Source organism: Bison bison, unplaced genomic scaffold, assembly GCF_000754665.1.
Source record: "Bison bison bison isolate TAMUID 2011002044 unplaced genomic scaffold, Bison_UMD1.0 scf7180017864328, whole genome shotgun sequence".
NCBI lineage: Eukaryota > Metazoa > Chordata > Mammalia > Artiodactyla > Bovidae > Bison > Bison bison.
In genome coordinates this window covers 4,687,280-4,710,865 of record NW_011494900.1, presented here as the reverse complement: position 1 = coordinate 4,710,865, position 23,586 = coordinate 4,687,280, and the positions used below count along the sequence as shown (strand labels likewise).

General features: G+C 43.0%; 1 protein-coding gene and 1 long non-coding RNA gene across 2 annotated transcripts in view; one reads left to right on the top strand and one right to left on the bottom strand.

Annotated features, from left to right (window-relative positions):
• ANKRD55 (ankyrin repeat domain 55) overlaps positions 1 to 23,586 on the bottom strand; it is a 111,558-nt gene that overhangs the window by 32,209 nt on the left and 55,763 nt on the right. Inside the window, exons 6-7 of the mRNA XM_010853499.1 lie at positions 22,730 to 22,790; positions 12,501 to 12,629 (exon numbers count right to left, since the gene is read on the bottom strand). Of these exons, the coding sequence (XP_010851801.1) occupies positions 12,501 to 12,629; positions 22,730 to 22,790 (190 nt within the window). The remainder of the gene's footprint in view (positions 1 to 12,500; positions 12,630 to 22,729; positions 22,791 to 23,586) is intronic.
• The window catches only part of LOC104998377, a 3,490-nt gene continuing 1,517 nt past the window's right edge, over positions 21,614 to 23,586 (top strand). Inside the window, exon 1 of the long non-coding RNA XR_826451.1 lies at positions 21,614 to 21,889. This is a non-coding gene — a long non-coding RNA (uncharacterized LOC104998377). The remainder of the gene's footprint in view (positions 21,890 to 23,586) is intronic.

Here is a 23,586-nt window from a genome sequence, read left to right as displayed (position 1 = left end):
ATGTATGGCAAAACCAATACAATATTGTAAAGTAATTAGCCTCCAATTAAAATAAATAAATTTATATTAAAAAAACATGTGTGTAATTGACTGACATCAGAGCTAGCATGATGGGTGGGCTACCTAGATAACTTCCTCATTAAATATATGCTTCTTGTATCCTGCTTACTGTAGAGGTTGACCCCTGAGAAGCTGGCAGAATTAATTTTAATATTAACAAAATGACAATGATGAATACTGACTAGTGGCATAATGATGACCAAAATGATCTGGTAATAGTCAAATTGCTAGAAGTTGCATGTAATTTAATTGTCAAAAATCTTTTTTAAACAGAAGTGGGTCATAATTTAGTAGCTAATCAATAAAGAAATAAAACAAGTATGAAAAGGAAAGAGCTTCAGGAAACCATTTAAATCGGATCCCTCTTTCTGTGTAGATCTATAAGTTTTTATCTTATCTTTGGAATGAGATTGCTCTATAGTTTTTTTAGCAACCTGTCCCAACCTTAAAAATCACCAGCTCTTCCAGGAGAGTGTCCTATATCTCTTTAGCTTGAATAAGCAAGTAAGTAAATATTGTGCATGTTATTTTTCACTGGACTGAAAAATACAAAAAAGCACTACGTAAGCGCTTCCCAGGTGGTTCTAGTGGTAAAGAAACTGCTTGCTGATTCAGGAGATGCAGGAGACTAAGATTCAATCCCTGGGTTGGGAAGATCCTGGGCACGGCAACCCACTCCAGTATTCTTGCCTGGAGAATCTTACGGACAAAGGAGCCTGGCAGGCCACGTAGTCCATGGGATCACAAAGAGTTGGACATGACTGAAGCAGCTTAGCATGCCTGCACTACATAAGCATTTGCAATTTAAGATAACAATAAATCCTCAAAGGCCAATAAAATAGTCATTCTGTCTCACACTGTGGAAAGTCTTATCTTTCAGTTTTCTACTGATATTTGAGTAAATATTATAATAATAATAATTCATCTGCATTTTCTCAATGAATCCACAGACACCCTGAATCTCTAGGAGGCAGGTCTTATGGGTAGAATGGAGGTTCCTAGGAGGCATGCTGCTGCTGCTGCTAGGTCGCTTCAGTCGTGTCCAACTCTGTGCTGCCCCATAGACGGCAGCCCACCAGGCTCCGCAGTCTCTGGGATTCTCCAGGCAAGAAAATGGGTTGCCATTTCCTTCTCCAATACATGAAAGTGAAAAGTGAAAAGTGAAAGTGAAGTTGCTCAGTCATGTCCCACTCTTCTCGACCGCATCGACTACAGCCTACCAAGCTCCTCCGTCCATGGGATTTTCCATGCAAGAGTAGTGGAGTGGGGTGCCATTGCCTTCTCCCCTAGGAGGCATGAGGAGCAGTTTAAAGAAATGGGAGAGGTAAGCTGTAGTTCTGGGGGCCAGGAGCCAGGTCAAATGCCAGACTCAGGGTCCCTGGGCTGAAAGGGAGTACTGAACTTTTTAAAAGCTGCAATTCTAATACACTCCAAATGCTGTTCAACAGCCATCTCATAACAAATTTTCCAAGTATGTAACATTTATTTTGGCGTTCTTCCCACTTGATTATTTGACCCCAGGGTTGTGTTTTAGAACCTCTGAGTCAGTTTGCACAATTCCGTGGAACAGAACCCATTCATTTTGGCTTTTCCTCTTCCTTTCCCTCCCCTCTCCCTGTTTGCACCAAGAACTCTCCGGATATCCTGTGACTCAGCATGGCTTCTCAGAGAACCACTACACAGTGAACCCTGGAGTGCTTGCCCCCTGTACTGGGGACAGCTGCTGCATGGACCAGTTCTGAAAGCTCTTGCAGGAACAAAGGCTGAGGGCAGCAAAACTCTCAACTTTGAGCCCCAGGAAGAGTGCTGAGTGGTTTTTAAATGCTGTAACCATGGCCAGCTACATAATCTGTGGGGCCCAGGAAAAATGTGGAGCCCTCTGCTCACATGCCAGAGGAATGACGTGTTCCTTTCTTCTGTGGTATCTCTTTTGACCTGTCATGAAGATTTTTATTTGCTATTTAGTGTCACACTCGGTCCCTGGAGGAGGGCATGGCAGCTTACTCCTGGGTTGCCTGGAGAATCCCATGGACACAAGAGCCCGGTAGGCTACAGTCCTTAGGATTGCAGAGTGGAACATTACTGAAGTGACTGAGCGGGCTCGCACTCACACTCCCTTGGGCTGGGCATCCTCCCCGTGAGTGCAAGCCCTCCCAGGTGCCCAGGGCTCTGGTTTGCCGTCGGGATCCTTTCTGAGTCTATCCCCAGAGCCCTGCCGGGGGACTGAGGACACACCCATAACCTAGTCCCTGCCTGCCAACTTTAGCCTTCCCTCCGTCTCACCTTCCCCTACATCTTATTCTCCCTCTGTCCTTCCTTTGTCTCACAATGACTTTTAAATAATTTGGATCAATGAGTTCAGTTCCACGGCATGCCTGTCATCAAAAGGTTGCTACAGTGAACACATCTAAGCTTTCATGCCTGCTTTATCAGCTTTTCTAAGATTCTTTCACCTAATGTTACTTAAACATATTTTGAGGTGTCTGACATATGTATATTTAAGACAATCAAGAAGCCCCTCTCCCCTTTTAAGAAGCACTAGCCACTGGAGAAGTAAAATAGAAGCAAAAAAGAGTGTCCACCCAATGAATTGATTTTGTTTACAGTTTCCTGGAAGAGTAAAGGAATTCAGCTTGCCAAAGTGTTTTAAACAGCAAAACAGCCTGTCACGGGTTCTCCTTCTGTGTGGGATGGAGCGTCAAGCACAGATGGAAAAAACAGAACCCGGATCTTACATACTGTCTTCCTCCCTCCTTGCCTGACCCATCCAGGAGCCATTTTGGAAGCAGCCAGCTTAGATGCGGGGTGGGGGTGGGCTGTAGTCTGGCACATCTGAGTGGGCCCCTTCTGACTTCCTGAGCAGACAGTCCCAGTCAGCATTTCCCTTGCGAGCTGGACTCTTACATGGCTTTTCTGGATAAGAGAAATTTCACCCGCTTACCCCTTTCCTCCCAAATGCCTTTGTCCTGAATCTTTCAGACAATTCCTTTGTCTCCAAATCCCACCCTCATTTACATCACCATTGTTTTTATAATAATATCCTCCCAAGAATAATGGTGATAGTGATGTTTACCGAGTGAATGTTCTGTGCCCAGCACGGCCTGTTCCCACTTGTTTAATCCTGACAACAACTCCGTGGCATGAGTAGCATAAGATAGGTGCTCTTATCATCCTCATATTATAGAGGAGAAATTGGAGGCACAGAGGGATTCTGTCTGTCAGTGAGTTGCTCGGTCGTGTCTGACTCTTTGTGACCCCATGGACTGTAGCCTGCCAGGCTCCTCTGCCCATGGGATTTCCCAGTCTAGAGTACTGGAATGGGTTGCTGTTTCTTTCTCCAGGGCATCTTCCCAACCCAGGGATCGAACCCAGGTCTTCTGCATCACAGGCAGATTCATTGTCCAATGTCACAGCCATGAGGTGGCAAGGCTGGGATTGACTGCAGAGCCCTGACACTTCACTGTTATACTATTTTGTCTTCAGTTAAAGAAATGGTTTATTTATTTGATCCTGCATGTTCACATGGGAGGAATTAAAGTGAAAACTGCTGTTGGTATCAGCAGCATCAGTAGCAGTGAAGTGTCTTACCAACTGAGACCTTCTCTCCACATTTGGTGCTTTAAAAGCCTCTCCTAGGACGGTTGCCATGGTGCATCCTCATAAGAATTTGAGAGAGCCCTAGAGGGGTCCCTAGGGCTTCCCTGGTGGCTCAGTGGTAAAGAATCTGCCTGCGATACAGGAGAGGCAGGAGACGTGGGTTTGATCCCTGGGTCGAGAAGATTCCCTGGAGAAGGGCATGGCAACCCACTCCGGTATTTTTGCCTGGGAAATCTCATGAACAGAGGAGCCTGGCAGGTTATAGTCCATGGGGTTTCAGAAGAGTTGGACACGACTGAACGACGAAACAACAACAAAGAGAGGTCCCTAGTTTACGAATAGAGGCCCCGGCTCAGTGGTCTCCTGCCAACAACATTGTCTTCTTGGCAAACTGAGCTGAACCTCCATCAGGTGGAATCTCCAGGCCTGGGAAGCCTCGGTCACAGACACCAGGAAGCACCAGGAGAGAAGAAATGGGTGTTGCCCACAACGGGCCCTAGAAAAATTGGAGAGTGAGTTTCCATTTGGTGGGAATATTGTTCAACAGGGGAAGAATATTGTATAGATCTTATTATGGAGCTCTAGGATTCTGCATTCAGAGAACGCAACGGCACCCCACTCCAGCACTCTTGCCTGGAAAATCCCATGGATGGAGGAGCCTGGAAGGCTGCAGTCCATGGGGTCGCTGAGGGTCGGACACGACTGAGCGACTTCACTTTCACTTTTCACTTTCATGCATTGGAGAAGGAAATGGCAACCCACTCCAGTGTTCTTGCCTGGAGAATCCCAGGGACGGGGGAGCCTGGTGGGCTGCCGTCTATGGGGTCGCACAGAGTTGGACACGACTGAAGTGACTTAGCAGCGGTAGCAGCAGCAGGATTCTGCATTGGGTGGCCAAATGAGATTGTGGGTTTCTTTTTCTTTTATTGTGTTGTTTTTGTCTGTGGGTAATCCATGAAATTGCCTCCATGTAACCTAAAGGCTGCCAGGAACCACTGAGTCCTAGTCATTTTCTCTTTACACCTCATGAAGGAGAAGAATTCATAAGAAGCCTTGCCAAGAAGAAAGTTAGATTAACGTACAGGAATTTTGTTATCAGAGACTGATAAAAAACAAGATTTCAATATACTTATTGTAGACCCTTTTTATTCTAGTGACTTCCCGAGAAATCTTAGTGCAAGATTTAGGATTAGTTGTTTATTTGTTAACGTGTTGGGGAAATTAGTTCTACGGTGGGTTCTTCAGGAAGGGAACCCCGATCTCCGTCCTTCTCTTGGAAGTAGGAGTCTGTTTGTCACATGACAGTGACTGCACAAAGGAGAGGAAAGGGTTTTAGGTCATGTGGCCCTTTTAAAGGGCTAGGTGGTTTTGTGCTGTGAGAAGAACGCTGGCCCTTAAGTTCATCTGGAGCCAAAATGTGTTAGACTGGAATGGAGCTGGAGGGGAAAACCTACTAGCTTGTGAACCAATAGACTGTGAACACATGAGAGTTGAGGGTTTGTGGCTGACTAGAAGGGAAGTGAAGTGAAAGTCGCTTAGTTGTGTCCAACTCTTTGCAACCCCCATGGACTACACAGTCCATGGAATTTTCTAGGTCAGAATACTGAAGTGGGTAGACTTTCCCTTCTCCAGGGGATCTTCCCAACCCAGGGTTCAAACCCAGGTCTACCACATTGCAGGCAGAATCTTTACCAGCCGAGCCACAAAAGAAGCCCAAGAATACTGGAGTGGGTAGCCTATCCCTTCTCCAGCAGATCTTCCCGACCCAGGAATTGAACTGAGGTCTCCTGCATTGCAGGTGGATTCTTTACCAACTGAGCTATCAGAGAAGCCTGACTAGAAGAGAAAGGTGCCCAATATCCTAGCTTGGAGTCAGGACCCTCTTCATAGTTAGCCCGTTTGGACCCAGGCTTTCTGCTTGGCCTGATACCAGAGTCTTCTGTATCCCAAAACTTGGGGCTGACCCCCCTGGAGGGCTACTGTAAGATAGAAATGGTGGGGGAGAGGCAATGAGGAACTGTGACCCTCAGCTGCTGAACTACATCATTTCACAGGTGTTCTAATGATTAATATGGAAAACACCCCCACGAAACCTCCTTCCTTGCTGTGGTCATGTGTAGAAACACTGTCTTTCTGCTGAAATGGAGCCTAATAAAGAGTAACTTGTAATAAATATTGGCTGAACATAGCATAAATAAATAAATAAAACAAGCCTTACAAACTATGGGCAAAGACAAACTAGAATTACACCCGTTCTTTTCTTAGCTTTCCTCTCTTTTTCTCACTGTCTCCCACCTTTCACTATCTTTTCACTTCTTTCTTTACTTGTGTTTACTCCTAGGTGAGTTCCTATTTTTCGGCTGTCTACCCATCTCCTTCCCTCTCTGCAGCCAAGCCCTGGGGAGCTGACACATGCAGGTCACTTTAATTTAGGCTATCCTTTAAGATAATTCCATCTTTGCTTCCAAGGTACTGGGAGCTGATTTAGTAAATTTGACTTTCTCTTTGATTATTCTGGGCTTATGTCCTTTAATCAAGCACTGGGAGTTGTGTGGTCTGGGCACCTGTGGGTGTAGGCTGAGCCTGGACAATGGTAACCTCCCTGTGCACTGGTTTTCCACGTGTGAACAGAGGGGTTGCATTAAATGACTTTGTGTGGTCCCTCCCAGCTCTAAGGTTCTTTCATCTATGGTCTGGATCCACTGGCCTATGACATTTATAATTATCCTTTGGCACTCTGAATATATTTAAAGTATATTTATAGAATTTTGACACAATTCAAACAGTGATCACATATCTTGGCCACCACAGGAAGGAGGAGAATTTCATGCTGGACCAAATCAGTCTCAGACACTGGTGGCTTCATGGTTACATTCCAGAGCTCCAGGGGTGTGTGTATAATTTCCTTAATCACATACTGAATGAACAAACATGAAATAGTTGCTTTACATTAGGGCAGTTCTTTTCTTTCTACCCACCCTTGAAAAATGCACTGCAAGAAGAGTACCTACTGAGGAAGCTTCTAAATACATTAGCTAGGATTAGGAGGAAGGAGCTAGAGGTGAGATTTGAGGGGCAGTAGATACTTGGCCCTCTCGCTGACCTGTCATCATAGTTATCCTAGATTACATATCATTAGGAAAAACTCCTTGATACTAAGGCAATGCATTCCTGGAGGTCTCGATTAAGCTGAAAATGGTATATCACAGAAAGAACCCAATAAAGCACTGATTCCAATTCCAGTGGCTTTCGATGGATAAGCTTGTTGAACTGAATTCAGTGAAAACTTTTTTGGTATTCACAAAGATTCACAAAGGTCTGTTTTGGGTCTTGAGAGACATCTGGATGAGTAAGGCATGTTTACTTAAGCATGTGGTCTAGAAGAGGAGATGTAGGCAACCCACTGATAGTAACACCAGCAATAGAAGGAAGGAAGTACTAGACAGAGGGGAAAATTCTAAAAGGGAGTTCAGCAACGAGGGTAAACTTAGTTGAGCCTTGAGAAATAAGGAGGAACAAGTATAAATTCTGCAGTTAGAAGGGATCAGACAGGGAAGGCAAGAAGAAAAAAGTATTGGGACTTTCTTGATGGTCCAGTGGTTAAGAATCTGCCTTCTAATGCAGGGGATTCGGGTTTAATCCCTGACTGAGGAACTAAGATCCCACATGTGGTGGGGCAAATTAACCTTTGAGCCTCAACTGCTGAGCCAGAACACCATAAAGAAAGATTCTGCATACCACAACTAAGACCTGATACGGCCAAATAAATCAATAAGATTACTGTTAAGTATATACCATTTAAAGTAGAAAGAAATGTTTCACCAAAGGGGAAGAGGATGACCAAGGGGAAGGTTGGATGAATCTTTCTCATGTATTGAGGGGATTATCAATATTCTAGTATGATTGGATTAATGTCTATACAGATTGAAGAGGAAAGGCAGGGAGTAGGGTGGGGTGGGGAGTGGTTGTTCACAGCAGTCAGTGGAAATCAAAGAGTTTGCTCTTTACCAAAAAACAGCACTTGCTGCAGGTTTTTAAGCCAAGAACCAAGGGTGACCATAATTGTTTTGGTGCGGTAACGGTTATGTGAGTACATTCCTTTGTGATTTGTAGAAAGAGCACCTGGCGGTAATGTGAGAATAGAGTAGAGAAAGAAAGCGCTGAAGTAGAAATACAGAGACTGAAACTGTTCCCGTGAGAGATAGGGGAGGCTTGACCTAAGGCAGTGATGGTGGGTGTACTTCATCATCTCCATTTGTTCTTCCTGGTCAACTCCCTTTTTTCAACCTGCTCTCAGCATGTATGAGTTGCATTAAATGGGCTCCTTGGCCCTTTGGCTTCTAGTTGGGATTGGCCAGTGAGTGGCACTGACAGGAGATGGACAGAGGAGGAAATAGTGACTGGGGCATTTATCGTCCAGTTCTCTCCCTGCTAGATCACAAGTTGATTATTCCATCCAGGGCTACAGTTTCTGTCCTGGGCCCTCTCCTACAGCTACAACTTTTGCTGTGTCTTAGTAACCTCTCCCTTCCAGGCTCTTTTAGGCCTAGATTCCCTAATGGCAACCTGTGGTTGTGTGTAAATAGCCTTTTTATGAATCTATGCTCAATTAATCCCATCCAAGTGGGCTGCTTCGTGCTAGGACCCTGATCTATACACTGGGAATAGAAAAGAGGCAACTGGGAGACCTAAGGAGTGGAAGGAAGAGGTCTTGACAACCACCTGGACGTGAATGATGATAAGGAAGGAGTGTTCATGGGCCACCTGGAGGCCTTTGTCTTGGACTGCTGGGAGGATGGAAATGTGATGGGAAGGAGAGACTGTGGATTCAGTTTGAATGCGTTGACTTTGACACATCCATGGGAAATGATGGGAAGGTGCCTGGTAGAGCTGGAAATGTGAGCCTAGTGTCAAGAGAGAGGTCAGTGCTGGATTTTGACCTGAGAAAATTCTGAGTAGATTAGTAGTTGAAGTCGTTGGAACCGATGGGCTTTCTGAGGAAAAGAGAATGAAAAAAAGATCTATGATTTCTGCAGTGTTGAGGAGTGAGAGGGAGATGAAGCTGAGAGAGACCTGTGTAGACTCCTGATAAGTGAGTCCCATCACAAACAGGTGAGAACATTCCCCGAAGCGACTGAGATTTCATCAGGGCAGACTGGATGCAGACAGGGACAGGGTTCTGCTCAGTGTTAGCCCAGAGAGAGCCAAGCAGTGGAGTCTCCTGAGCAGATGGGGAAGGTAGATGAGGGCAATGGGCCCACAGGAGGGACCTGAGAAATGAGGGCAGAGGTCAAACATTCTGGGAGTGCCTGCTTGCAAGACAGTGTTAGTTGTTCTGTTGTGTCTGACTCTTTGAGATCCCATGGACTGTAGCCCACCAGGCTCCTCTGTCCATGGGGATTCTCCAGGCCAGAACACTGGAGTGGGTTGCTATTTCATTCTCCAGGGGATCTTCCAGAGCCAGGGACTGAACCCATACCTCTTAATGTTTCCTGTATTGGCAGGCGGGTTCTTTACCACTAGCACCACCTGGGAAGGCCTTACTTTCCGGGCCCAGTGTTTCAAATCTTTACTGCTTTGATTACCTGGGTCAAATACAGGGGCTTTATTAACCCAAAGTCCTGTCACTTTAAGTATGGTCTCATATAGTCACAGAGAAAAGCCCTAAGTTCAAATGAAAGGAATAAATGACAACAGGAAATAGACCTATTCATATGGAAAAACTTCAAGAGGAGCAGAGTGCTGTCCCCGTGTTATAAATGAAGAAGATGGCTAAAGGAGGCACTTGTAATCCTGGTTTTGGCTGACATTTGGAATTACCCTTGGTCTTCTCTGAAGAGTAAAGGTCAAAGCACATCACTTCTGAATTTTAGTACTAACCACAGGGAGTGAGAGTGTGCATGGTTCCTCCAGAGTAAGATTCTAAATCTTTTGGAGTCTGGTTACAGATCCTCATTGAAGAGCTGAAGAAATAGTGGACACCTTCCTCAGAAAAACGTATGCTAACATCCTCACAGACCCACCCATGCAATATCACATGTGATTATGGGCATCCTAGAAGGGATCTGTCATGTTAATCTCTCCCCCTTCCCATGCCACATACAAAGTAGGTGCTCACTAAGCATTTATTAAGTTAATGAGTATGAACATGTGTGAGGCATTATAGTTAGTTTACAAAATCACAGGTCAGAATGCAAATATCTTAGGTAGGAGTAGCTAAGAGGAAATGGCAACCCACTCCAGTGATCTTGCCTGGAGAATCCCAGGGACTGGGGAGCCTGGTGGGCTGCCATCTAGGGTCGCACAGAGTCAGACACGACTGAAGCAACTTAGCAGCAGCAGCAGCAAGATATGAATTCATTTATCATAGTGGTTTTCAACCCTAGCTGGGCATTACAAGCTCCTAGAGGAAGGGATAAACGTTACAAAAATACTAACACCTGGGTTACACCCCAGAATAATTGACTGAAAATAGGTGTGGGGCTTGAGTATCAGTATTGCTTAAAGCTCTTCAGTTGATTCTAATGTGCAAGTGAAGTGAAGTGAAGTCGCTCAGTCGTGTCTGACTCTCTGCGACTCCATGGACTGTAGCCTACCAGGCTCCTCTGTCCATGGGATTTTCCAGGCAATAGTACTGGAGTGGGTTGCCATTTCCTTCTCCAGGGCATCTTCCCAATCCAGGGATCGAACCCGGGTCTCCTGCATTGCAGACAGACGCTTTACTCTCTGAGCCATCAGGAAGTCCTAATGGGCAGGTAAGTTCTAATGTGCAGGCAGGATTAAAATCAATGTAGCAGGTAAAAACCACACCATTTAGTAGAGACAAAGATTATGTAGATAGTATGTTAACTAAGCTTTCATAGAGGAAATTGGAAACCATAATAAAAACTATAATCTCTTCCAGTTACATAGAATGTTACATATCACTTCATGTACACAGTCTCATTCATACCCCAAAGATACACCAATAGTTAAGCCAAGCAGGCATTGGTGACTTTTCTCAGAACAAATCCGGTTCTGTTAACGCAAACTCAGATCCTCTGAGCTGAGGACATTTTTCTTTTGATTTTGCAAAATTGCCTCTTGGAGGATAAAAACAGGGGTTCCCACCCACAAAGAGCCCAACTCATTAGATCTGGAGTGGGGTCTGGGAATTTGTCATTTTACAAGCACTGCTGATTCAATTGCAAGCCTGCATCCCAAGCAGTAGCTCTAAACTGTGGGTGCAGTGGATGAAGGTGGAGCAGAGGCGGCGTACAGGTAAGAATTCCTTGGGGAGATTTTGTTAAATGCACGTACGGGAGCCCCATCCTAGATCGATGGAATCAGAGAACAGGGGTGATGAGAGTGAAGATACAGAAAATGCTTGATTCCGATACCAAACGTCACCCCAGCTGAGAACCAACACACGTGGGATGTTTCTTGCTTGCCCAGCCATATTGCCCTGGGGCCACTGCTGCAGTGGTGACCCCTGGCCAGAGGACTGGGTGCTGGACAGGGACTGGCATGGGGGGGCGAGGCAGCTGATTAAATACTGAAAGTATGTAGGAGGGTGCTAAGGGCAGGTGGGATGACAAAAACAAGCTTTGTTCATTTCAGAGTTTTGCCAGGGCTGGCCCTGCTACAGAGTAACTGAAGCCAAGCTTGCAAGAACAAAAACAGAGTAGTTTCCAAATCACTTCTATTTCCCCTTGATCTCAGGCCCACATGTCAACCCTGAAAGTGCCAGGTGCCCTTCTCTGCCATGTGTGGCACGTGAAAACACCTAAGTGAAACTACTGTCAGGGCGCATAGAATCAGGGGGATGCTGACCGCGGTTCAGCAGGGGTCCCTTTATAGGGCTGATGGAAATAAACAGTGGGGATGTCTACATCAGGCATCAAAAGACAGAAGAGGCTGGCAGTTTTGTTCAAAGGATGCATTGTACTGCTCTCAAGGACAGAACAGATAACTCTTAATCAATCCCTTTGAAAGATTTCCCTAGACAACACCTCAATAAATGTTACTAATGGTCATTCTTTCACCTCAGTCTCAGTTTTCCTCTCTTTGGGCTGTAGATTTATGTTTTCTCCAGTTATATGTACTGATACAGACTCCCTTTTGGGATAGCGAGGTAGGGTGCCATGAGCCTCTGTTTTCAGGATTCAGAGTAGAACTCAGGGTCACCTGGAATTATTCTGCTTCAGAGGATTTGGAAAGAAGAAGAGATTCATGGTCCAAAGACTCTGAAGGGACTTCCTAGTAATTCTTCGAAGAATTATCATGGAGCACTGTGAGCCCTCAGCAAGCACTGCTGGAGGGAGTGAGGTATGTATATATGTGTATGTGTGTGTGTAATAGCCAAGGTAGGCTCTGCCTGATATTCTGTAACTCCTCCCCCTCTTTACCTTGGCAGGATGTCTTCTCAGCAACTGATGTACCCAAATGCTCCAAAGTGACCGATCTGCTGTTGTCCCTCTGGGTATGGATGGAGGGAGGAGGGCAGCATGTATGTATCTTGCTTGCTCTGTCATACGTATAAGTGAAGTGAAGTGAAAGTCAGTCAGTCGTGTCCAACTCATTGCAACCCCATGGATTATATGGTCCATGGAATTCTCCAGGCCAGAATATTGGAGTGGGTAGCCTTTCCTTTCTCCAGGGGATCTTCCCAACCCAGGGATCAAACCCAGGTCTCCCGAATTGCAGGAAGATTCCTTACCAGCTGAGCCACAAGGGAAGTCCTTCATACATACAAAGCCCACATCAATGCTGGGACTGTGCCTTACCAGTCTGACCTACTCAGAACTATTAACATTGCTTTACACCATTTACACTTGAGACAAGCCCACTGGCTAGTTTCTCACCTGGACTGCCCAGTGGAGAGCTGTTTTAAAGTCTTTATCCACAAGGGTGGGGTCTGCCCCCTTCTTCAGCAGCATTTGGGTGTGCTGAGGCCGGTTGTGGAAAGCTGCCCAGTGGAGTGCTGTCATCCCCTGCAAAACCACAGTCAGAGGGGCCGAGATGAGCACAGGCTATTAGGAAGGAAAGTGGAGTACACACTTTCTCCCCAGGCCCGAAGGCATCACCAGATGCGTTGGTTGCTGTCTGTCAGTTCACTTGTTCCTTAAATCATTCATTCAACTGATACTCCTTGGGTTCCTGCTTGATGTCAGGCAAACAGGTGTCAAGGATACTATAGGGAATAAGATCAATGAGATCCATGTCCTCGTGGGAACTCCACTGTGGTAGAGGAAGATAGATAATAAATGCAAATAATAGCACAAACACAAATAATAGTAACACAAACAAGCCAAAGGATTTTCAGGATTGTTGAATGCTATAAAGAATGCACCTGGAGTGCCATGACAGAGTAACCACCCCGGAGGTAGGGACTGTTCTACATGGGCCTCTGGGAGTCGAGGTAAACTGAAGGTAGAGACCAGCGAGCAAGTCACAGAGGCAGACACTTGTGATCAGAGTACACTGGGATGCCATCTCCCACCACCAGACCAGAACACTGTCTGTTTACTAAAGTATCCCCAGAGACTGACCCAGGCTAGATGAAAAGCAGTTGGATGGATGAATGAATGAATAGGGAGAGGAGGAGAGCCATGCGAGATGCAGCTGGAGAAAGAGGCACGGCTGATCCTTGGAGCATGGGATGGGGAATAACCTATATAAGGCATTTGGATTTTATTCTGAAGTCAATAGAAAGACAGGAGGGATTTTAAGCAGGTGTTAACATGACCTGATTTACACTGTTTAGAAGAAATCACTCCGTGGCAGCCTGGAAATCAGATCTGGATGAGCCAATCTGGTGAATTCCACCTTCTTTCCTAGCTTAAGCTCACACGTTAGGTATGGTTTCATAATAAAATGAACTTCTGCTGGGAAACATTTGCCAAAAAGAACCAGTAGTATTTGAGAGAGGACTATGAAAAGATGGCCTCTTCTCACTGCATATAGATCACAATTACATGAAATATATCTGAGATGATTCTAGATTAAGATGCCTGGTAAAGGGAGCAAAGGAAGTGGACAGCTTTCTCTTTTTGCAGTTGTTTCTGCATATAACACAGTGTTACCACCTTGGCCTTCTCTGCCTATCCAAGATGAGCTGAGTGGAGGAGACGGGCTGCAGCCTAGCTAGAAGGGCAGAGCTATTATTATTCCAGATAATACATTAATAATGTTCCAGATAATACATTCCCTGGAGAATTGAATGGCAACCCACTCCAGTATTCTTGCCTGGAGAATCCCATGGACAGAGGAGCCTGGCAGTCTATAGTCCATGGGGTCACAAAGAGTCAGACACGACTGAGTGACTGACACACAGATAATACATGAATATGTATTGCTCTAGAGTTGGTGATGGACAGGGAGGCCTGGCATGCTGCGATTCATGGGGTTGCAAAGAGTCGGACATGATTGAGCGACTGAACTGAACTGAGAGAGCTTTATGAGTTCTTCTGTATATCATCTCAATCCTCCAAATAAGCTTTTGGATTAAATATTGTGGTGAAGTCTGTGGTACTCACCAAATTCTATTTCCTCTTACTCCAGGGCACATACTCAGTCTACATGCCCCAATTTCCCGGCAGATAGGTGCGGCCATGAGACTGAGTCCTGACCATTGCCGTGTGAATAGAAAGGATGGAAGAATGGAAGCCCCCACTCCTCCAAGGCCTGCCTAGAAAATAAAAACTGTGTAGTCTTTTATATATTTTCTTTCCTCACCTGGCAACTGAATAGAGGGGAGGCTAAGTCTCAAGAAGATGCTGGAATCGAGTGATTAAAAAGTCCAGGACCCTGGTTGATGAGGCAGGACAGGGTCACCTCATCAACCAGCACTGAACAATGAAGCGAGCAGGAAAAAGCTTTTATTATGTCGGACACTGAGGTTTCGAGCTTTTGCTACAGCAGTTGGTCAACTCTGAGAGGTGTCACTGTCCTTCCCATTTTATGCAAGAGGAAGTTGAGTTCTAGGGAAGTTCTCAAGCCTGTAACTGAGCACAAAACTGAATCTAGGGTTTGAGGTTTGTGGGGCAGTGAGATTAGAATGTAAGTCCCCTTGACCAGTTCCACATTCTAAATCATTACATTATGGCCTGCTTTCCAGTTTCAAGTGTCATATAAAACTGAGCCTCCAGATACTCTTAAAGATATTTCAAGAAATTGGTTCCATATGGAAAATAATGACCGTCTAACAACAGTGGAACTTCTTGTTCTTATTCCTGCAGCTGAATATTAACTTGGGGTTCAGAATAGCTCAAAGCATTTCAGTGGGTCTTTATTTTTAATTTGGCCCTCTGGAATTAGAAATGTGGACTCCAGGGAATCAGATTCTTTTTATTGTGCAGTGATTACCCCTTTCCCAGAGCTGAGTACGGTTTGCTTTAGAATCATGGGCTTCATTATAAAGTGCCACCAGCTCCAAGACTACAGACATCAGAGACGATTCTGAGTTACTGGAGTATAAGCTCATGAAGGCAGGGCCCTTTTCCGCCCTGAATAGAGGGGCTAAGTCTCAAGAAGATGCATATTGTAAACGCTCAGCAAAAGCTTATTAAATGAATGAGCGACTTCTTATTCTTCTTGACGGATTTTTTTGCTTTTGTAAAATTTGGCTTTGCTTTCTAAAATCATTCACACAAGAAAGACAGAACATGACTTCGTTATAGAAAATGAACTTGTCTGCTATAATCATTGTTATCAACTGTTCAGTTGAAACCTGTTGAAACCTGTTAGAATTCTTGATGAGTCCTCCAAATGAGGTAGATGGCAATCACTATATGCAGAGAGACTGATTTAGCCAGGTGAGAATTCGGCATGAAATTGTGAATTAATTTAATCCTTGTTAGGACACTGTTAATCCTTGTCTCCTAAAGAGTTTCTAGGCTTTAACAGTTTTTCTCTTAAAGCAACCACCACCCGTCCTTAACTCCCTGTTGAAAAACCAAACAACAACAACAAAAATGAAAACAAAAAAACATCAGCTCCTGCATATTTTAAAAACCAGTGCAAAGGGCTACTACTATTTTTCATATACCTACTTGTGCCAAGTTCATTCACTTCATTGAATCTTTACAACGATCCTGAGAGACAGGTATTTTTAGACTCATTTTACAGGTGAGGAAACTGAAACACAGGGTAAATGATTTCCCTAAGGTCACTGACTGGGTATAAGACAGGTTGGGATTCAAATTGCGGTCCCTCCCACTCTGGAGGAAATTGCTTGTTCCACACATCAAGCCAGTAGATTTCATTTTGGAAATGAGCTCAGATACTGGAAAATTTTTTTTCTTTGTGATTTTAGCTGGATTTGGGATCTTCTCACTTTTTAGAATGGTGATTCTCAAGCATAAGGGTTGCCACCCTGTATTATTATTTATTTCATTTGGCATCACTTCTAGTTTTCTTCTGAAAGTGCAGCTGGCAAATATTTAGTTTAGTAAGCTATTAAAATATATATACATATATATATATATAAAATCCCTCCCACCCATCCTCTACCTTGGAATTTGGGATCAGTGTTATAAATCGCTGTTGATCCTCTGAGTGGCCCCAAGTCAAGACCTGAATTACTCAATTAGTCTCTAAATAATAATCCATTATAATATATAATATAAATATGTTGTATATTTATCTTACAATACAAACAGCCTTCAAACATTCATTCAAGTCAAGAGAAATTTCCTGTTGCTATTGTTTTCAGTTGGGCTAATGAGAAATAAAAATACACCCTCTTAGAGTTAGTAATATGAAAACCAAAACTTTCAAAATCAGCTCAAATGCAACTCTTTGTATTGCACAACACACTTTGTTCAGGAACTGTTTTCTACAACTGTGTCCTCCTCCTTTCAGCTTTTTTAACACTGCTAGCACATCCTAGTCGTGTTATGTTAAGACTGGTGGCCATTTAAGGGGCAGACTTCCAGCTTGGCAATTTGTGTCTGCCCTGAGCTGTGACAAGAATTAAGATTTAGCTGTGATGCACTTTAATGGCAGAGGCTGTGGCTTATTCACTACTGATATACCCAAGAACATGGTATGTATTTGAGAAACGTTCACAGGCAGAAATAATCAGTGAATCGCAGGTTATCCAGGTTCCCTTGGATTCACAGGGAGTATAAAACACCAGAGTCTGCTGAATGCAAGCCAGCCACCTGTGTCTAAAGTGTGACGCCCCACATTGAGGACCCAACTGGGCCTTCAAAGAATCTGAGAGCTGAAAGTCTAGGAGTCTCTGGAAGATATGTTGCAACACATACCCAGATGGCCCTGGTGACAGTAGAATTCTACTTCTTTGAAAAAGAAGGTATGCTGGCTCTGAGTGAAGAGTAACTTACATTCATTTAAGAACATAGCTCTCTAGAAAGTTTTGGAGGGAGATGTTAAGTTTTGGTTGACTTAGGAGCCATTTCGAGATTGTTGATAGAAACAGCTGTGTGTGATAGCTGTTGTGTGCATGGCAGGCTGGCTTTGGAACACACTCTGGTGCACATGAGTAATTCTGTGCCTTGAACCTGTGCCACCAACATTTCAGTTAAGGGCTTTTAAGTCCTATCGTCTTCTCAGAACTTCTTTCTTTTTTTCCAAAACCACTGTAACTTTTGTGCTTTATGAAGCAGAAATCTGATTCAGTGTTCAGTCGTTTTCTGTTTCAGAACTGTACTTTTAGACCAGCTCCTGCAGATGCTAAAAGGCACAGAGACAGAAACGTGTGATGTGGCTGGCTGCTTCGTTCATCCCGCATCTTGGTGCACCGGGCGATAGAATTCTAGCAGGTGTTTGCGAGATCAGCAAAACAATTCTAGGTCATTTGAAGGATCTAGAAGTTCACAGGAGTCCAGTTTAGCTCTGTTTGACATTTTTATATTCACATACTATTAATTTTGTGACTATCCCTCACAAAAGTTACAGAGGGTCTTCTGTGTACAAAAAAATGGAATAAAGGATATAATTTAAAAGAGTCTAAAAGAACTTCTAAAACAAGATAAGAAATGCAGTAATGAAAGCCATTTTCTTCAAATTTATGTGGGTAAAAACTTACAATTATAGATCACAAAGATTAGTAAGGCATTAGCAAAAAAAGCTTGCATGTAGATATTGCAAATTTCTTCTTTAAAATATTTTGGTATCTGTTTTTCAATATAATTTTTTGTAATGCCATGTATTTTATATTATGTAACTTCAAACATTTTTCTGAGAAGGGATCCACAGCCTTCTCCAGTATGCCAGATGTGTCCATGTCGTGAAAATGGACAAGGACTCCTGCCCTAAAATCTACAATACATTTTTGAAGCTCTCAAATGATATAAAATCTTATTTTTTTGAGAGTAGATTTGGAAATAATTAAAAGTCACAGGCAGTCAAATCTGGTAAATAAAATGAGTCATTCATTGAGTTGAGTCAACACAACAAAGAGGGAAAGGACAATAAAATAAAATTATATGCCTATTTCTTGAATTTAATAATTTAATTCTTTATCTAAATATGTATTTTAGGGGCACTCTACTATGTGCAAGTTACTGAACTAGATTCTAGGGATATAGAGATAAAAAAATACATGATCTGCCTCTAGGACCTTATGGGGAAAGGAGGGTCTGAGGAGAGAGGAAGTGAGAGCTCCTAAGTAGCACGGGACTCTTATTTGTTAAGGTGTTCATTTTTAGAATAAAAATTCTGGTGCATTAAATTTTTTTGACTTTATTATTTTACTTTCTGCCAGCTGTAGAGCAAAAAGATTTCTAAAATCAGGGGCTGTTTCTATTGATTTTGCCTTTTTTAACAAACAGTCCTTGCTTGTGCTTGAATCTTGGGAATGTTGTAATTAGATTTTATTGCTAAGAATTATATCCAAAGATTCACATCTGTTTTTGCAACTTGGATTTATTTTCTGTGAGTGCTATTGTAATGTAAGTTTGGACTGTCAGGCCACTCATAAAAATCTACTTATACCAGAATGTGCATTAATATAGGATCAACTATCTATTTTAAATACCATGCATCACAATGCTTTTCTGGATAAACGCATTCAAAATTCTAATGCAGATGCCAATATTTTATAGTCCCTCTTCATGGGGTGCTCTTCCTGCCAGAGCTAAAACGAAAGCAGGAGAGGTTAGATTCCAGGAATTTAGCAACTTAATTCTCTGTGGCTGCAACAGACAAGCCCCTCTCTTTGTCAGAGATTCCCCTGAGGTCCCAAAGAACAAAGGCACAGGACATCTGGCCATCTGACCCAGGGTGCCTTTCCCACAGTGTTAAATCCTGCAGTGTGGATAGCTTCCAAACAAGTCACTTTATAATTAAGCAGTGTGGTTAATGAAACAAGAAAAACAAATAGATCGTTGGAATGAGAACAGAGTTCAGAAATGAAACCACATATTAAAAAAAAAAATCTCGTAACAAACTAAAAGAAAATTTAGCATGATGTAGTTATGTCCCTAGGGGTAGGAAAGACCTTTAAAAAGGATACCAAAAACAAAAACAATAATGGACAAGAACGATCATCTTGATTATATCATATTTTAAAATTTCTGTAGAGGAAAAGACATCACAAACAGTTCTAAAATAAAGAATAGACTATGAAAAAGCATTTGCAATTCAATAGCAGACAAAGGATTGGTCGGAATATAAAATAAACTCCTATGGGAACTTCCTCAGCAGTCCAAAGGTTAAGACTCTGCGCTTCCACTGCAGAGGGTACAGGTTTGATCCCTGGTCGGGAAACTAAGATCCTGAAAACCGTGTGGTGTGGTCAAAAAAAAAAAAAAAAACTCCTATGAATATGTAAGAAAAGGTGAATGGACAAAGGATCTAAATAAACAGGCAATTCACAGAAGATCTAAAAATGCCCACTGTACCTATGAAATTATGCTCGTTTTCATTGGCTATTAGGGAAATGCAAATTAAAACAATAATAAGAAAATCCAACAACAAGAAAACGGTGGTAAGCACGTTTTACACTATGAGTGGAGCTGTAAGTTGATGCAGTTGTTTTGAAGAACAACCACGCATGCATACTAAAAATTGAAATAGGGAACCCTCGTACACTGGTGGTGGGACTGTAAATTGGTGCAGCTACTACAGAAAACAGTATGGAGGGTCCTTAAAAAACTAATAATAGAACTACCATATGATCCAGTAGCTCCATTCCTGGGTATATATATCCAGAAAAAACGAAAACACTTATTTGAAATGACACATGCACCCCAATGTTATAGCAGTATTTTTTTACAATAGCCAAGACATGGAAGCAATGAGTTCCTATCAATAGATGACTGGATTAAGAAGATGTGGTAATACATACAAAAGATTGAGAAAGCATGTATATACATACTCTATATATACACAAAAGAACAATTACCTGGGGGCCAAGGTGGTAGGGTGGAAGTAATCAAGGACTTCTAGGATTGTAATATTTAACTTTTTAAGAAGCAAATGTGTTCATGTATTACTTATTCAAGTAAAAACTAATAGTACAAAAAATGTTTCAAGTCACTGAGCTCAGAACAGGATAGCCTCTAGAGTGACAGTCATCTCTGATATAAAGTGGTACATATTATGTTTTGTTTTACATGAGCAATTAGAGGATGGCTGCAGAAAACATTTTTTTTTTCCTTCTCTCCCCCTCTCCATTCTTTAGTTTCAGTTAACAGTCTGTCTCAATTAAGTTAGATTTCTGTTAATTGATCATTTAATCTTTAAGCATTATTATGACAAGCTTGGGAGTCCTTTAGTTATTCTTGGGAAATAATTTTATTCAAACTCCGTAGGGGATATGTCTTGCTCTTTCCTCTTGTCATCAGGAAGCCATAATGCTTCGCCAGCACTAGCTTACCTTTTCCCTGATTTCTTTTGCCTTTGCTGTTTCGCTTCCTGCTACTTAACAGATGTACAGTGTGTGTGTGTGTTTTAACTGTTACTCCTTCATATATAATGGAGACTCTACTTGGAACTCATTGGAAAAGTGATTATGGGGTGGGGGTGGGGCCGAAGGTGACTGCTTATTCAGAACACTGAGAAGCCAAATGCAGGAACTCTACCAAGGTAATAAATGGAAAGGAAAGCCTGGGTTGTGTTCTTTCCATTCCAGAACTATCCTTATTTCCCAATGGCAAAGAGCAATTTAGCCCTTGCAAATTTATATGGATTGGCTCACACCAGCAATATATATGGGCTTCCCTGGTGGCTCAGATAATAAAGACTCTGCCTGCAATGCAGGAGACCCACGTTTGATCCCTGGGTTGGGAAGATCCCTTGGAGAAGGGAGTGGCAACCCACTCCAGTATTCTTGCCTGGAGAATTCCATAGACAGAGGAGCATGGCGGGCTACCATGGGGTCATAAACAGTTAGACATGACTGAGCGACTAACGTGCACACACAGCAACATATATACTAAAGAAAAACACAGGCAAGCATTAGTAGTTGGATTCAGATGGGTTTCAGACATGCTGTGATATGGTGTGAAGAGGAAGCTATGACACCGAAGGCAAGTGTCCTTGTTAGGCATCTGCTCAAAAAAGCCAATAGGTCCAATGCTGGTGTGAGACCAAGAGGAGTCTTCTCTGGGAGGTTGCTTTGCACAAAAAGGAACTACAGACTTTTCCAATATTAACCACATATTGTCTGGAAAGTGTTACAACTACCACTGTTAGAAAGATCTCTGTCTACTTTCATTCTCACCAACCAGCCAGGGGCCTCCCAGGGTGGGGAAAAATAGGGAACTGTCACTTTGCTAGGGGATGTTTAGCTCCACTGAGTTGGGGACAGAAAGTTGGATGTCTATAAGAGAAATTTAACTTTAGGGTGTAAATGACTGAATTTGCCCCCTTTCATTTAATAAGTCCCAGTGTGGGGTGGGGGTGAAGGAAGAAGCTGAAGGTGTAAGAAGTGGTTGGCAAGTTGCCCAAAGTCTAGAAGTTCTTCATCAGCTAACACAGACTGCAAGCCCCCAGGCTCCCTGCTTTCACACGAAGGGCACTTTCTCATCTCTGGTTCTCATTTTTAAAGCAGAAGTTTAAAACAGTGCAATATTCTCTCATGTGGGGTTTTGTTTTAAACTACTGAAGACAAGGGGTAGGTGGAAGCAGCATGTGACCACCAAGTCAGAGAGGTGTCCATCCTCAGACCCAGACTGTGAAGTGGGGACTTTTGATGCGCTCATTAATGCCAAGCCAGTTGGAAGGAGGCCTTTGATTCAAAGGCTCAAGGAAGACAAGAGGTGCAGCCCAGGAGAAATACGAGGTAGGGGCCCAGTCCCTGGTAGGGGGCTCCCTCCCACTCCGTCTATAGCCAGCCGGTCTCCTTGAAAACAGAGTTATTTCACATTTTGGGGCATATATGTTTTCAATACTATCAGGCTTTCTTAAAGTTATCAGACATTCTTAGTAAAGTCAAATTAAGTTTACATTTAAAAATTCCATTAAAAATCAGATATTTAAATCCATTTTAAGAAGCTGGTTAAAGAAATTAACCTGGCTAATAAAAACCAGCCCTGTTTTTTTTGTGTTTTTTTAATTTAAATAGATACAAGCCCCTCAGTGTCTCTGGGGCAGCTCTGCCTGGTCTGATCTACCCTCCCTCAGGAACTTTGTTGAGAGTGTTGCTCTGTCTTCTTGGACACCTGGCACAGGCTTGCCTTGCAACGTAAAGGAAACAGCAGTTGTGATCATTGGCATTAATAGTGTGGCTTCTGGATCAGGGAGCCTAGAGTTATTATCTATCTGTCGTCTTCCACTCAAAGAGAGAGCATCAGCAGCCATCGAAATTTTTGGTTCTCGAGAAGACAGGAAAGAGCAATATTTATTTTTCAATGTCCAAAGGGAAATTACAAAATCTCAGTGGTAGATAAATGCTTAAATACTTAATGCAATAAATCCTACCCGATTAAAAGCTATCCGCAGTGGGATAAATTTCTGCCTGAGAATTAATAATAGAGACACAGGCTTCCCTCTCAGGGTAGAAACACAAATCTGCTCCATCTCCTCCTTGCACCTTTAAGAGAGGAAGCTCTGTGGTTCAGAAAACCCTTCTTCTACTCTAACCTGCACAATGTCCAACAATTTCTTGCAAGGGCAGGCTTACCTCATTGTCCTGGTGATTAATCTCATTGAGGTTTGACTGTTGCACCAGGACGGTTAGGAGCCTGTAAAGAAAAACAGAAGTGTCTTTAAAGAACAGAACCTGTATGAGAACATGACATTAGAAATACAATCTGCTGAAGGCCTCCAAATGACCAGACACCCTTTGCATTTACTAGGGGAGAGATCTATAGGAAAGAAGCCAGGGTGATTGGTAAGAAGGCCCAGGAAGGCAGGTAGGAGGAAGACCTCTGTCTCTTCTCTCCCTTCCCCCCTATCTTAGTGCTTCTGAAGAGTGAAAGGGAATGCAGAAAGCAAATCCTCAGGCTTACCTTATTCACCAGACCAGTATCCCTTTGTGTTCACTCTAAGAAGCAAAGTTGTCTAGTGCTTATTCGTTATTCGTTTTCCATAAACTTCAAGTGCTTTCAAATTGCTTCACCACTTGGAACCTGTGTCATACCTTCTAAATGTATAGGTTATACCTGGAGGTAGTCAGCATTTACAATTTTGCTTATTCTTTCTAAAACACAAAATATCTAAGCATGCAGTCGTAGTTATCAGTGTGAAACAACTGCTGATGATTCCCAAGTTCAAATTCTTATCCCACTTGGGCCACATACTTGGTTGACTGAGGTTAACACTCCATCTGTGGGAGAGAAGCAATTGAGTTTAGTACTTAGGAGCCCAGACTCTGGAGCCAGACTGCCTGGGTTCACATTCCAGTTCTGACACTGACCAACTCTGTGACCACAGGCAAGTAACTTAACTTCTCTGTGCTTATGCATCCTCATCTGTAAAATGAGGGGAATGAAAGTGCCTACATTATAGCTCAGGGTGAGGATTAAATGAGTTAATATG